Below are 15,033 nucleotides of genomic sequence, written 5' to 3' on the forward strand. Positions count from 1 at the left end.
TTCTTTATTCATGTAATTGTTCATGGTGTAGAATACAATACTGTAATGAAATGATAGTATTAGTATTATCTACACAGTTCTCAGAAGTTTTGATGAAAACAAAACAATAAAAATAACATTTTCACAAATATTGCTATGCTTGTTTATTATTAAAGATACATTTTTGTTGTTGAATATGCCATTTTAATAGTTATTCACTTTGACAAAAAATTGGCTCGAAAAAATTATAAAAAAAAAAAAAATGTAATTTAAAGCAAAAAATAGTCAAATTGTCTTTGTCGACATTTATTTTGAAATCATTATTTGTTTTCATGGAAGTGAATAAGTTAATTGAAACTGCAAAATAGTGTATTCAATGTCTGATTAGGCCTATATAAATCTTTATTTTTATTGATTATTGGGGACAACATCTTTAAATTTATGAGTGAGCGCCTCACATGGTATAGGACTACATTGCGCTTTTTGGTAGTAGTCACTCTCATACTGTAGGCCTACATTTAAAAGTAACACATCCAAATGCCAACTTCAAGTCAATGGCTACCAGATGTCTCTGTGAGACGGTTATTTGAACCAGTACCAGTGCACGTATACTGAAAACTTCGGGAAGTTGATGTTTGCAATTTCAAAATTAAAGCATTCTCGTAGAGGATGATGTCCCGACATACCTATTAGTTTTGTAAATAATGTAATCGTCACAAATTTCATGTTATCCAATTTCCTGCCTCCTCCTTTTTGTGACAGAAATGTATCGTTTATGTCACAAACTATAATATTCATTTTGTTTTTATATGTATTGATGTATTGTCCCCCTGAAAAATTTTTTTTTTTTTTTTCAAATTGGCTGCCAGTTTGGTTGAATTTAACCGTTTTTTTATTTTGTCATTTTATAACTGAAAACCTTATCTTTTCTGGTTTTTTTCTACGGAAGTGATTAACTTAGTTAAAACTCAAAAATTGCCTATTCAAAGTCTGATTTTAATAATCTTCAGTTTTCATGGTTTTTGGGGGGACAATCGGGGGGACAACATCTTTAATCTTATAAAAACGATATTTTACACTGAACGTTAAATTTATTCAGAAAGTTTGTTTCTTTTCATGATTTGTTTGTAATAAATATTATGTAATACAGTACATGAATGTGTTTTTATATCTAATTGGAAATATTATCGAAAAAGGTAATCAACTACCGTTATGATGGTACTTGAATGACACGCGAACGGCACACGTGTAATAACCTTGAACCATCTTTTCAGGTTGTTTTTATAACGGATCCACTCTGAGGTAATACTAAATCTCCCGGATGTGCGATCTTTCAACCCGCGAGGATCGGAATACCGGTAGAAATGGCGAAAGGTACGTAAAATAGTCTGGTTATATTTATGTTTATTGCTTGCGCTTTGCATCTAAAGCAGTGTAGAAGCATGCATAATGTAAATTGTCTTATTTTTAACTGGTTTATAGATTTGCTGAGTTTATAAATAGCATTTTATTGTATGTAACAAAAAGCTAGGCCTGCAGTTTTCGGGTTTTGTGTGTTTTCCTTGTTTGATGCCACGTGTGACAAACGAGAGAGGGCGGGTTGTACCCACTGTGGTCCCTGTGTCTTCCTGGCAGCCAGGCCTAAGTAAAGCAAGGACTGTACACAGTATACTGTACCATCGTCCTTCACAATGTTTGTTATCAGTTAGTACATTTAAGTAATTGATTTATGTTCTGGGACTATTAAATAATTATATAGGCCTAAATAATATTAATAATAGTTTAATTAATAGCATGATCTAGTTTGCTGCAGAATCCTGGACCTGTATTTTTTTTTTTACGAAACAGGCTGTTCAATCTAGCTAGGCTAGCTAGCAGGCATACTGTAACCTCAGCTAGCAGTAGCAGGCATAACAATTTGTTCTATAAAATTAAAGGCTTAAATAATATTAATATACAGGTGATATACTAGGCTACAGGACAGCAGTCTACCGATTGTTTATTTTAAACCTAAAATGATGGATGTGTTTGTTGTATGTATTATTTATTTTAGGAATTGGTTTGTTACTGCTACTAGCATTTGCCATAACTGGGCATGCTCTACGACCTATTTCAACTTTGACCTTAGAAGATCAAGCAAGACTTAGAGCAGTTTTTGAGCAGGCTCAACCCTTTACGGACCTGGCACATGCTCACTATTCAATCCTTGGGCTTACGTTGCTCAGTGCTCCTGCTCCAAAGGTATTAACATTGATTTTAATGCTGTGCCTGTGTATAGGATTTTGGCAGAATGAACGCAATTGATTGTTCAATTAAAAATCGGTCATGCATCCACATTTTTATTAACGCGTGTAAAAATTTTAACACCGATATTTTCGTTTAGTTAGCTGGCTTTAGTGGTGTGGTCATTTGCCTAGAGGAATGTTTTTTGGATTATACCACATCATCATCATAAAGCACTGGGCTTTGACCGTATTATTAGAGAAATTTCCACTTTTCAAAATGTAATTAATGTGTGTTATATATGTTCATATACATTGTTATCATCCTACAGCATCATAATAGGAAGTAATTGTTGAAAAATAAGAATCTTACAATTTGCTCATTGGAAAAATGCCGGCGTAACTTTTGTTTCTTTTTTAATTGACAGGATGCTTGCACTTTTTTGAAAGCTAAAGTTGATGTTAGTAATGTACAGTCCTTGTATCATGCAACATCTGCAGCGAAAGCACTAGGTAACTGCCAGGTGAGTCACTAAACACATTCTAGAAGTTTTTTATATAATTTATTTAGCCAAATTGTCAAAGATTTCCACCAGCAAAGTCAAAAGTGGAGTTATTTTATCTTGAGAGAACAAAATTCCTGACACCACACAGGATTTGGAACTAAACTCTTGAATTGGTCGCCAAGTATCTCAACCACCAAGCTACAATGATTTACAAACTCCTTCACCCCTTGTAAAAACCTTGAATAATTGTTTCGTTTTTTTTTTATTTCATCATATAAGACATTACAAAGGAAAATATAATAATAATAATAATAATAAGACTTAAACAGCGCACATATCCACAAAAGTGCTTTGGCACTTGTGAAAACCATGAAACATATTAAACTTAAACCTAAATACTACTGATAATTTTGACAAAAACCGAAATAAAAACAAAACCAATTGAACCCACATCACTGCTTCCATTTACCAGCAATTTAAGGTGCATTGACCAGCCAGTATAAAACTCACAGGCGTTCTCAGTGATGTGGATATCTAGCTAAACAAATTAAAAGCTTACAAATTGCCAAAAGCAGCCGACAGCAGATGTGTCTTTAAGCGAACTCTTGAAGACATCAGTGGACTTGCTTGAACAAAAACAACATAGACATCCATCTCCTTATAAATTAACCTTGCATATTAATGTATGTAATGGAATAATAATTTATTTTTTCTTTGTTGTTGATAGTTAAATGCTGCCAAAGCTAAGCAAACTTTAAATACTGCCCTGAATGAGAGTGCGGATGTTCCAACACTCTTTTATGCAGTATCTGCTCTTGATAGTTTGAAATTTCCAAGTAAGTAACATTTTCAGTATTTTAAATTTGATAACAATATTTCCAGTTTAAAACGAACAGTTCAATTCCTTGAATGGTTTTTCGAAAAAGGCCACTGGGTAAAATATTATAAATAGGGTGAATTACTATTATATTTAGAATACATTTTTACATATAAATTATTTCTTTTTTTGTTGTAGTTAATTCAGCAGATGTAGCTAAGTTTCTGAAAGCAGCATTGAAAAAAGATGATAGCCTTTTAAGGTAAGATTCTTAGAGTGAACGGAAAAGATTATATCATCACTAAGGTGTTCTTCTACGAGGCTGCGATCATTTTAATACATTACTAAGTTTAAAATAACAAAAGAGAAAACAATACAGAAATTACATTTAAGGGTACAAAATAAAATTACACCAATAATTTTGTTAAAGTATTTAAATTTTGCATTAGTTAGAGTATTCCATAATCTAAGTTATGAAAAGTTTTTATATATTCTGTTTTGGGTTTATCCAATTTTAATACATCCTTTGATCTTGTATGTATCTATTTTTTATATCTTATCATTCCCCTTTCTGTTCTCAAAATTCTATCTTCATCTTCATTCTTTTTAGTCAAATATATGGTCTTTATATTGCATCTAAGTTGTCTGCAGAGACAGATGTAACAGAATATTTGAATTCGGTTGAAGATATTGCTGCACAAGCAGATGAAATAGATGATCTTTATTTACAGGTAACGTATTTATTTTTTATTTTGGCCGAGGGTTGGTTGCAAAAATGATAATTTAATTTATTTTTCAACAATTTAAAATGTACTGATGTTCTTTCAAATTGTTTTTAGTTTGAAGGCGGTATCCTACCATCGGCTATGTTCATTGATGGAAGTGTTAAGATCTCAGAAAAGACAAACAAGAAACCAGCTCTGACTGAGGTGAGTACATTTAAATTCAACCATTGACTTCCAAAACAAGAAACTATAGGAATTTTGCTTAAGTCAAGATGATTAAGAAGTGTAAAACTTTATTTATCATAGCAGTTCTTTCTATCCTATCTAAAGCTCTTTGTACACTATCAAACTAGTTTGACAAAAAAATGGGATGTGCCCTTATATGGGAGTGGTATGCCCAAATATGGTAGTGATATGACATCTCCATATATGGGCACATCAAACTTTTTTGTTACAGAGTTTGATAGTGTAGACAAGGCTTAAAGGACTTAAAGCTCTGTCTACACTATCAAACAATGTGAGAAAAAATGAAATGAAATGCCCATATATGTACATGATGTCATATCACCACCATATTTGTGCATATCATGCCCATATAAGGGCACATCACACTTTTTTTTCAGACTAGTTTGATAGTGTAAGCAGAGCTTAAGATAATTTTTGCTAAGCATGTTTGATAAGCATGATACCTATTCTTTAGAAAATCTGGTTATTATTTTATACATATTTTTTTTTAAATTTAGGAACAAGTTGTGATGGCTGGTAACTATATTCTGAGCCGAAAGACCACACAGAACGTGCGCAATGCTTACTTGGTTGTTCTTGCCACCAAAGCCCTCTCCATTAACAAAGTAAGTGACGTAAACAAAATCTACATTTGAACTCCATCACCTTGATGAATTAGGTGAATTACGCAAACAAGAACATCTTTGAGAGGTGTTGCATATAAATATAATGTATAAATCCAAAGGCAAATTACTGAAAAAATCTCAATAGAGATACAAATAAAATAAGCACAAAGCTAAATCAAAACAATAAAGTAAAACGGCCAGAAAAATTAGCAGAGATTTTGTGCAACACTAGCCTTTCATCAGTGCAAGTGAGAGTACTTAGGACAAGTAGAGAGTAAATATAATATACATACATATATATATTAACACATTAGGCAAAGAACATTAATTCTAAACCGCCCGGTGATATACTGAAATTTAATTAATTAATTTGAAACCATAAAGATGAGGAAATCTGTGAGAATGAGAAAAAGTCGTCCCAACATATATACATATATATATCTGTCAATCTGACAATTAACAATATTTTCTGACCATATGTTTTCGATCACTGCTACCACTGCCAGCAAAAAAAAGTAGAAAGAAAGAAGAATAAAGAAAAGTACAAAATGAATTTAAAGTAATTTATTGTGAATCATTTCTGTTCTTATTTGTAGTTCTTCGTTCCAGTGGGCTTTAGCCTCGCAAGCAGCATAACAGTTTCCCCAGCACAGCCTAAGATTATAGTAAGTGTTCATTTCTGAATATTTAGCCTTCATTTTGTCCTAGTTTTTCCCCTTTTTTATTCTAACTGGCTTAAAACTACTTTTATTTATGTATATACTATCAAAGTTTATGTGACAAAAAAATGATGTGCCCATATATGGACATGATGATGTCATATCACTACCATATTTGAGCATATCACTACCATATTTGGGCATATCACACTTTTTTTTGTCAAACTAGTGTAGACCGAGCTTAATAAGTTACGTCATTTGAATCCTGTTATCGAGAGAAAGATTTTTTTTGCCTATGAGGAAGATTTGACCTATATGATTAATTCTTACAGGTACAAGTTACTGACCTTATGACTGGATCTATTGGCCAGCTGTCCGTTTCAACCAAATCAGCTGTTCGCAAATCGGACAGGTCTAAGCTGTTCACTGAGAAGAAACTTGCAGGAACAGCTGATAAGTAAGAAGCATTTTATTTTTTATTTTTGGGGTTGGGGTAAAATATTGTATTGTTTGATTTTGTGTAGCCACAAAACTGCTCATTGTCTTTAAGTTGTCTCGGAAGCAGATTTTGAATGCTTAAACATGATTTTATTTTTTAAATAGAACAAAGTTTGACTTGAACTTCCTGGAAAGCAAACCCGCCCCTGGCTTTTATGATGTCACATTGGTTGGTAAACTTGCAAAGCCAGACAGCAAATTCATTGGGTTAGCAGATGGCAGCATTACTGTTAAGGTTGTGACAGAGGTCATAGTTGAAGGGGTGGAGCTTCTTGTGATTGACAGGGATCAGAGTATTGCAACCAAGACTGTGAAGTAATTTTAATATTTAATTTTGTTTAACAGTACAGTAGTTGTACTTTATAATTTCCATACATTGGTTTGCCATTTGTGCAACACACAGGTAATTTTTCATAAAGATAGCAGTCGACAATTTGGAAGAATAATGTTATTCTTATTCTTTATTGCCAAAAACATAAAAAAACAACAACTATAAAGTTAGGAAGTTTAGTGTTACCCTAAATCCCTATGGCTAAGAGCCAGTGTCACCATTAATCCCTATGACTCAGAGCAAGTGTTACCCTTTATCCCTATTGCTAAGAACCAGTGTTACCCTTAATCCGTATGGCTTAGAGCCAGTGTTACCCTTAATCCGTATGGCTTAGAGCCAGTGTCACCCTTAATCCATATGACTCTGAGTCAGTGTTACCATTAATCTCTATTGCTAAGAGCCAGTTACCCTTTATCCCTATTGCTAAGAGCCAGTGTTACCCTTAATCCGTATGGCTTAGAGCCAGTGTCACCCTTAATCCATATGACTCGGAGCCAGTTAATCTTTTGATTAATTTTAAATATATAACTGTTTTTTCGCAGTGTACAGCACCCAAGGAAGGTGGCATCCCCTATAGATGCTGATTACCATCAGAACGTCATGCTTAAGTTCGTTCTCAAAGACAAAGCAACCAACAAACCAATGCCAGTCCATCAGGTAAAAATCTGTTTCTAATTGTCTGTTTTTGTATAAAGCGTCTGTTCCAGCACGGGTCCGGTTCAGCAAAATAATTTTCTAAGTTTAATATTTCCATATCAATTCATGCATAGCCACGTGGAGCGTCATGAAAACAAAATATTGTCGGGTGTGAAAGACCCTTAAGAGCGGAGAATAACAGACATATGTATGATGATAATAATAATATCCTAATGTTGTGAAACCTCTAAGCGCTGAACAGTATTACCTCAGTACTGATTTGCAAAATTCCATTAATTTACAACCTATCCTAGTGAAGGAAAAAAGGTCAAGTTTGGTGTTTGACCTTTGCCTTTTGAATAAAGTGTAGTGGGCAAGCTTAATATATATCCTTTTGCATATAAATTGATCAAAATTTGAGATAAATTTATTTTTTTATATATATCACTGCGATAGTTAACAAGAAATGAAACATTTGTTGTTTATTTTGCAGGCTTTTATTCGAATGGCAAATCTAAAGACTAAACAGGAAGTGATCTTTACCTCGGATCGAACTGACACGCTACAATACTCTTTCAAATTGGACGTTGCTGAGAGTGGTCGAGACCACTTCAACGCCCTCTCTGGAAAATACTCAATGGAATTGATTATTGGAGACGCGTCTATTCAGAACCCATTCCTCTGGCATGTTGTAAGTATTTTTGGTTAAGCGTGGTTCCCACTAGCGACAGAATGCAACAATGTATTGAAGCAAAGTGCTGTATTGCGTAATCGCAAGTGGGAACCGACTGCGCAACAATGCTGCAAACATGGCAGGTTTGATTTCACACATATGGGTGGGTGGGGGGGGGAGAAGCACAATTATTGGAAGGAATGTCCATTTGATGCAGTAGAACCTCTATCTACCTTCAGTACCCAAAAATGTGTCCCCTTAATGGTGGTTGAGCCTGAATATTGGTTCTCTGTTAAAACATATATCACCTGTCTTTCCTTTTACTTGAAAGTGTCTGTCCCCTCAATGGGGGTCCCAAAATAGGGGTTCTACTATGTTTAAAATTCAGGTAACATTGTCTATATTTTTCGGAAAAATTTAGGATTTTATTATCAACACCAGTTCTTAAGCTCTGTCTACACTAGTACTAGTTTGATGTGTCTAAATATGGTAGTGATATGCCCAAATATGGTAGTGATATCACATCATCATGGCTGAATATGGGCACATAAATTTTGATAGTGTAGACAAGCCACTTGCAAGGTTTTAATCAAATTTTCCATGCAATACCTGCTTAAACTTTGTTATACAATATCTTATAAAAATAATTTATTCACATCATGAACAAATCTACTTAAATTACACTAATAAATTCATTATAATGACGAAAACGAGAAAAATGTTAATAGGAAGAGCATCTACAGATAACGTACTCTACAGGTAGGCTATCACTTATTTTCGGCTGCTAAAAAATCATATATTTGAACCCCATTTATTCTGTTTCCGTAGGCTGATGTGAACTTGAAGTTTTATGAGGATCCAAGTAAGAAAGCCCCAGAAGTGGCATCAAGCCCATATGAGCCTAAGCCGGTCATTGATCACATGTTCCGTGTGCCAGAGAAGCGTCCTTCTAAAACCGTGTCGAGCCTCTTCACTGGGCTTATCGCAGTACCTTTGCTTGTCCTCTTAGCTTTGGTACGTTCTCCATTTTGCAGTATCTATCGTAGGCATTCAACATGTTTAGGCCAACGTCTGTCATTTACATTTCATCTGAATGATGGATGAAACTAAACCTTTTAAACTGTTTAAAGCACCTTGATTGATCCTAACATTGATCAAGGGCTTCTCTCGTCCAGTTCCTACATTGACCAGAGGAAAGGCATGATCCAATGCGTCTGAGGCAGATACTAGATGCAGGGATACCATAAAATGCTTATTTCACATGCCTAATAGGACCCCAGCTCCATTACACCACTCGATATATCCAGATGGTTTCCCATCCAAACTCTAACCAGGCCCAACGTTGCTTAACTTCGGTGATCTGACGAAACTGATGTTTCAACGTGGTAAAGCTGTATATATTTAACATGAAATACTTTACATATGTATATTAATACCATATACAGTATTTTATGGACCTGTTTTGTTTGAAAGGACTGCAATATATATTGCCTCATTTATGTCTATTCGAGTGTGCACTACAAAATACTGTAAAAAGGTTATACCTATTTGCATTACTGCTTTTTAAAAATATAAAATATTTTGTATTATTTTCTTTTGCAGTGGGCTAAGCTTGGGGTGAACCTAAGCAACTTTCCCATGTCTCTGAGTGCTGTCGGATTCCATGTTGGTTTAGGAGGTGAGTGTTGCTATGTCATCTCAGTTAACTGTCCATGATTACGGAAATGTGTTAATAATAATTTATAAAGCGCACGTATCCACTAGAAGTGCTCAAGGCGCTACCAAAGTTGACCGTGATGATGGATTAAATAGCCAGAACACATAGGTTGATAATAATTTATTTTGACCGAAACATCAATTTTTCTGTTGTATATTGTTCTAGATACATTAACTGTAGCCAGCATGAGGCATACGAGGCGTTCACTTGGTCTGAAATGTTCAATTTTCACTATCCACCCCCATTTCCCCAGCAAAGACATTTCATATTAATAGTAATATTTTTAGCATCTTTGCCTCGTCTATTTTTAACCTTTTGCTACAGCCTTGATTAGTTGTATTCTTCTACTGGTCACTCGCAAACACCTCGCAGTGATCACTCGCAAACACCTCGCAGTGATCACTCGCAAACACCTCGCAGTGATCACTCGCAAACACCTCGCAGTGATCACTCGCAAACACCTCGCAGTGATCACTCGCAAACACCTCGCAGTGATCACTCGCAAACACCTCGCAGTGATCACTCGCAAACACCTCGCAGTGATCTACTGCCATTGCTCGCATAAAAAACAGCAATTAATTTAAGGAGCTATATCTGCTGACAATCTCTATCATACATATCTTCATCATGTGTAGTTCAAACACTATAATTTAAATATAATTATTGTTTTTTTCCAGCTATTTTTGGTCTTTTCTACTGCTACTGGGCATACCTAAATATGTTTCAAACTATTCGTTACTTAACAATAATAAGCATTGTTACTTTTATTTGTGGTAACCGTCTACTTGGAAGTATTGCAGCGAGAAAGTGAGTACACTACCCTTTACCTCTCACCCTTAAGGCTTTAAAGGGGTATATATTTTTTTATTAAGATATTGTAAACCTTTCCAACAACATTGATAAAAACCCCAATTTTTTTAAGCAGAGAAAAAAGGCCCTTTTTAAAAAAAAGTGGACTTTTTCATATTATAAAATAAAAATGTTACTAATTTTCAATGACTTCTTATCATTTATTGGGTAACTATGTATACTATTATAAAATAGTATTTATGTAAAATTTATTTTTCTTTTAGTGAATTTCCTATCTTATAGTATTAAGAAAAAGTCTGTTTTTAGCAGCACTTATTCATTGGAAGAACTTTTTGAATCATATACCCAATAATTAATAGAAATCCTGAATATAATTAAATGTTAGTATTTGCTGGAAATGTGCTCATTTCAACTGAATGAACTGCTAAATAATATTGTATGTATTTACGTATATAAACACAACAGACACTGAACATGCATTCATTTATTTTGTCATTGTTTTAACTTTACAATTTCAGTATGCAATTGATACACTGCATAAAGATTCTGTTTTTGCAGGACCCTTTAACATACATTTTTATAAAATAAAACATAAATAAAATAAAAATGAAAAAGAAATTCCAAACTGCCTGGTGATATCATATATGAAATGTAGATTCTTCCAGCTATATCTTTGAATGTTCTATGTGTTTTAAAATGTTGAATCTTGTTTCATTCTTCTTGTTGCTATCAATGTCTTAGGTTAGCTCGGTCATCACGTTATAAGGTACATGTTACAAAACGCAATTTTTGTTGTGTTTCGGTTTCATGATGATATTCGTTTTATGGTTTCATTTATATATGAAGTTCAGCATGCAAAATATTATTTTCAGTTCAACTGGTTGTTTTTTAAACGGGATTCTTTTAAACACAAAGATATTAACATTGTCATTAAATAATTTAGTGCATGTTTTAAATTCAAGTTAAGGTATTTATAAATATCATAAATGATGTTTACCTGTTTATATCCATTCATTGCCTTTGCATCAAATTCTTGGTAATAGGATTAAAGCTGTCAGGTGACACAATTTTGTTCCTAGTTACGCTTCAATTGTTTTGTAGTCATGCTCGATTGGTTGTCCTGATCTATTGATGTACTTAAAGAGGTATTATCCTGCAAAAACATGAAAAATGAAGGTTAATAAAATAAAAAGATCATTTGAATAGGTCATTTTGCAGTTTGAAGTCACTTAAATTGTAAAAAAAAAATATGTTTGTCACTTATGAAAAAACAGTAATGTTTAATGTGTAATGTTTTTGTGAGAATGTCATTTTTGTTTTTAGTTAATTGTGATTATTTTTGTTAATTAGTGCATGGTGTTACAGGTGTTTAATTTAATTAAATATAAATATTCAAGACACCCTTTTCAAGGGATAACCCAAGTAAGGGGATACCCCTATACTTTCCTTTGAAACAAATGTTGGGTAATTTATATTAACACTTTGTTGGGTCTCAAAAGTGTCTCATTAATATGAGTTTCTAATGCATTTCCTTTAGAAATCCAAGTAATTTTGCATTTTCTAATAAAACAGTTCACTACAAATATTAGACAATCTTTGAATATAGGGCCCTATTAAGCTCTGTCTATACTATCAAACTTTATGTGATAAGAAAATGTGATGTGCCCATATATGAACATGATGTCATATCACTACCATATTTGGGTATATCACTACCATATTTGGGTATATAACTACCATATTTAGCCACATCACTAGTGTAGAGAGAGCTTTAGACAAGTACCATAAGCACTGAGGTGTAGCTCCACTAACTTCCAAAATCACTTTTTTATTTTTTCAGGGGTTAAGGTGAAGGAAGGAGGTTTTCAACTTTTACTAGATAGTTTTTCACAAATTCATTAAAAAAAAACACAGATACAGTAGTTAACGCAATTGTCATTGGACTGACAAACACCTGTGGATTCAACATAAACACATTGTAATTTATGTATTTTGTATTGAAATATTGAAATATGTCAGATGCTGTTAAATAAGGGATGCATATTCCCAGCGTATTATTGACAACACCCATTCAAGCTGATTACTGTATAATATTTTCTGGAACTTTTGAAATCCATGTTAAACGAAAATCTACCTGATTCTCTGTACTGTATATCTCCACACATGTGTCATTGAAATTTAGGATGAGGTTTGTGTTAGCTATGATACAGGCATCACATGTGATTCACATCAGATGCTGTATTACAGAATTTGCCTGGACAATTTTAATAATTGAAAAAAAAAAGAATACAATTACTTTAGCATTCTGTTTGCCATTCTAGATTCTCTGATATGCATATCAACCGGACACAAACTTTTGTCCATTTAAAAAAAAAATCAAAAATTTAAAACAGCAAATACAGTCATTCTAGGTCCTGTACTACCAAATGAAATTGTAAAACTTTTACTTATTTTTCTTGTTAATTTTCTTTTATTTGTATGTTTATTTTCGCTTTAAATTACTGCAGAAGTTTTATCGTGTCTTGTTTTAGTATTTCTATGTACTAAATTGAAATTAAATCATTGGTTAAATTGAAACAAAGATCTTTTAATAGACTCTATATTTTAATGTTAATTGGGGGATATTATTAATTAGTACTTAAAGCTTTCATTTATATTCTGTTTCATTTCCGGACATTTTTAATACAGTGGGATATTTATAGGTTTTGGAATCTTCCAACCTGTGAATTTCTGAACATGCTTACTAAACCAAAATGAACCTTTTGGTTTTCCTCGTAGTATAAGTTACCCTATTGTGCAAACATCTGTGTTAACATCACGATGCCTTTGGTTGGCTGTTTGTACCAACTATATATTGGAAAATAAATGTTTAATGAAAGAATGTACATTTGTTACGTCAATGAATTTAAATAAATTAAAGGTTGCCCACGTAATTTCTAATATTGTTTTTTTTATGACTTTCTCATTCAGTTTAAACAAAAGCATTGTCTACACTATCAAACTTCATATGGCAAAAATATGATATGCCCATATATGTACACGATGATGACATATCACTACCATAATATTTGGGCACATCACACCTTTTTTTGTCAACTGACGCCATTTGCACACTGCGATAACCAATAGCATAATATATATTATATATGCAGGAAAGATAAAATACAAATTTCACGTAGTCCGTCCGATGAACTGCGTGTAGAATAAAAAATCAAGCGAACCGTTGTATTTGCAACGATTTATGCAATAACTTTACATTAGAATTGATTTGTATAATTTCTAAAGTTATTGCCATCGTAGATTGCTTAGCTCAGCAAAACTTTTACTTTCACAGCGGCGTTGTGTATTTATTTTATTCAGCGTTTAGTAATGGCATTGTTTACAAGATATTTTTTATTGTAAACATATGTTTTTTTTAGAATAAAATGTATGACATCTCATTATATTTATGGATCGTATACATACACCCGAAGTACAGTACGTTCATTAGCATGTGGACATCTGGCTATAAAATAAGGCGTCATCTACGCGTCTGGAAACTTGCAACCCAAACGCGTCTGTTCAATGCAGAACCTCATTAACGATCTTATGAATATTCATGAGCTACCCAATCGCGGCGAAGACGCGTCTGTGTGATTGAAACCCATAGTAGCCATTTCTGGCATTATTATGGTTTTTGGCATTATTTGGAGGCCCACGGCATCTGGCATAATGCCACTGCATTATTTAGCCGTTTTTAGCATAATATGGCATAATTTTGTGTTTTTTAAACAAGCAAAAAAATAATATAGGCTACCGCAGAACAAGAATAATATTTTGTTTAATCTTGCAATTTCGTACATATCACCTTACATTATGTGTTTTTAAGACTGTTCTCGGTTGTATATTATATTTATGTCTTTTTTTATTGGGTAATTTTAAATTTCCTCTATCCTTTCCTTTCGGACTCAATCCACACTTGGGATAGGAAGGCTGCTGACAAACTACCGTGTGTGCGATAGGCAGCACAACGAAACCGACGAGGCTAGCCGCGATTGGCCAATTGCTCTAATCATGGACCTATCTAATTTTATAGGTCCATGCTCTAATCATGCAGGTTATTGGATCCCAGATGTAGAGACAATTGAACGAAAACAAGGGGTTTTGTTTTTTAAGTTCATATAAGCGGCCGCACCCCTACCATAACCCTTAAAAGGGCAGTAACTTAGCAGCTCTAATTTAAAAACAAATTCTCCTAGAGAATTTGTTTTCCATATTTTAAATTAAGTTTCATTTGCATCGTAGTCGCCCTATTTTTCCAAATGTTCTTACCTCAGCCCAACCAGTCAGTGACCATGGTGGGAGGAGGTCCCAGACTCTTATACATTTTTATCTCAAATTAAGTGCCATTTCCGGCCATCGAGCAGCTCTAATTTTCAAAATGTCTTACCTCAGACACTTAATATATATTGTCGGACCATGGTGGGCTAAGATCCTGGAGGCACTAATATTTTTATTTCAAATTTGAAATGCCATTTCCAGCCATCGAGCAGCTCCATTTTTCACAATTTTCTTACCTCAGCTAGCTCCAACCATGGTGGGACTGAGGTCCTGGAGACACTTAATATAT

General features: G+C 33.7%; 1 protein-coding gene across 2 annotated transcripts; it reads left to right on the top strand.

Annotated features, from left to right (window-relative positions):
* Positions 1-1,316: 1,316 nt before the first annotated feature.
* On the top strand, positions 1,317-13,357 carry LOC140057703 (dolichyl-diphosphooligosaccharide--protein glycosyltransferase subunit 2-like). 2 transcript variants are annotated; one of them, XM_072103453.1, is made up of 18 exons: positions 1,317-1,353; positions 2,033-2,220; positions 2,630-2,725; positions 3,435-3,543; positions 3,723-3,786; positions 4,135-4,255; positions 4,364-4,453; positions 4,993-5,100; positions 5,697-5,765; positions 6,092-6,216; positions 6,363-6,572; positions 7,131-7,245; positions 7,718-7,915; positions 8,726-8,911; positions 9,500-9,575; positions 10,292-10,421; positions 11,166-11,190; positions 12,265-13,357. In XM_072103453.1, the coding sequence occupies exons 1-18, from the start codon at positions 1,344-1,346 to the stop codon at positions 12,274-12,276; spliced, it is 1,932 nt and encodes a 643-aa protein (XP_071959554.1). In that variant the 5' UTR covers positions 1,317-1,343; the 3' UTR covers positions 12,277-13,357. The 2 variants fall into 2 exon arrangements, with proteins under 2 accessions (XP_071959554.1, XP_071959632.1); XM_072103531.1 differs by lacking the exon at positions 11,166-11,190.
* Positions 13,358-15,033: the final 1,676 nt, after the last annotated feature.

The sequence above is a fragment of the Antedon mediterranea genome, chromosome 1, assembly GCF_964355755.1.
Source record: "Antedon mediterranea chromosome 1, ecAntMedi1.1, whole genome shotgun sequence".
In the NCBI taxonomy this organism is placed as follows: Eukaryota; Metazoa; Echinodermata; class Crinoidea; order Comatulida; family Antedonidae; genus Antedon; species Antedon mediterranea.

Excerpts from the sequence above, each read along its gene's own strand:
- LOC140057703 (XM_072103453.1), top strand. Across the intron at positions 3,544-3,722 it reads TGATAGTTTGAAATTTCCAA|TTAATTCAGCAGATGTAGCT; the intron begins GTAAGTAACATT and ends TTTTTGTTGTAG. Across the intron at positions 6,573-7,130 it reads ATTGCAACCAAGACTGTGAA|TGTACAGCACCCAAGGAAGG; the intron begins GTAATTTTAATA and ends GTTTTTTCGCAG.